General features: G+C 31.9%; 1 protein-coding gene across 1 annotated transcript; it reads left to right on the top strand.

Moving 5' to 3' along the window:
- Positions 1-444: 444 nt before the first annotated feature.
- LOC111717744 (60S ribosomal protein L17) lies at positions 445-574 on the top strand (the record flags this gene model as incomplete). The annotated part of the gene is given in 1 exon segment (XM_023493217.1): positions 445-574. A coding segment is annotated over 1 exon segment (66 nt), but the record flags the coding sequence as incomplete, so codon positions are not given.
- Between the last annotated feature and the right edge of the window lie 857 nt (positions 575-1,431).

The following is a 1,431-nucleotide window of genomic DNA, read 5'->3' on the forward strand; positions in this document are numbered from 1 at the left end:
CAGGGCCCACTGTTTATCAACACAGCTGTACAACTTTCCTACTCTATGGACCCTGAACTTTCCTTCAGATATTAATTCTTTTTAAACAAAAAAAAATCTATTTTGAATTAAAAAAATAAAAAATTGTATAAAAGAAACATTAAAAAAAACGTAAATATGCTCCTAAAATAAACACAACAAATCTAGGGTCCGGTTTGCTAAATCAGCTGGTAGGCCCATGGAAAAAATTACCAAAATAAAATTTGTACTGTGACCGAGTTCAGTGTAGATAGATAGATAGAATCATATCTATAAGCGGGCCGTGGTTAGATGGGTTAACTGTGATGCTACAATATAATACTTACGAAATAATCCTGCTTGAAACAAAGACAATATAGAAGAAGTTATTCAGTTTCCATGTTTTTTAGGACACCCTGAACTAATAATAATTCGATGAAATGTTTTAAGGTGAGCAAGAAGAAGCTACAGAAGCAGAAGATTGCCGCGAGCAGGAGCGAGGGCGGCATGTAGAGAAGAATCAGCTTAAATCTGATTTGTTATTTTTCAGTGTTAATAAATCCTTACAGCCATTCTACTGATGGATTTTGTGTTCGTGTACATGAATTTTCTTCTCTTGAAATCCTCACATACAGCTATTCTACGGATAGATTTTGTGGGCGTGTACATTTATTTTCTTCTCCCATGCAATCCCTTCAATCTTTTGAAGAAGGTTGCAATTAATAAAAGATTTTACTGTATTGCAAAATACATTTTTTTTCAATTGCTCGCGTTGTCCTGTAGTTTTTTTTTATATATTTTACTTTCAATTCTACGTATTGTATATCAAATCACAATTTTAGGGGAACAATGCAGATGCAATTATTCACTTAAAAATATAAAAAGTAAATAAAAAAAAGAATTGGGAATAATGCCGAGTATCCCAGGAAACATGACAATTAATGCATGACATAGTTTAGACCAGATTCCACATTTTTTAGATAACATTTCTTAAAAGTTTGGAACAGTGCCAACTTTGATCTATTTATTTAGAAAAAAATTCCACGTTTTTGGATTAAATTTCATCATATCAGATTACTCTTAGATCAATTAATGTGGAATCTAGAGATCTTGGTCAATCTCTATTCAGCTCATAAAGGTCTAGCATAAGTGCTCCATACTGTAAACTTTATTAACAATGTATTCCTAGATAATTTTATTTATAAAAGGTTTACAAAGGACTCTGTCAGTTAATAATTTATTTGTAGTAATCCAACAGATGATTACTTAAATAGTGAAATATATAATAACTAGAAATTCAAGGCGCTTCGCGCCCTTCTTTCTAGCCTTAGAGGGCGCTTCGCGCCCATCTTCTAAATTAATTGTGAACATGTTCTCTTTGTGTACATCGTATAACAAAAAAAAATAATTCGCGGATTTTTACAAAAAAGTTCG

This window comes from Eurytemora carolleeae, unplaced genomic scaffold (assembly GCF_000591075.1).
Source record: "Eurytemora carolleeae unplaced genomic scaffold, Eaff_2.0 scaffold3479, whole genome shotgun sequence".
Taxonomy (NCBI): domain Eukaryota; kingdom Metazoa; phylum Arthropoda; class Copepoda; order Calanoida; family Temoridae; genus Eurytemora; species Eurytemora carolleeae.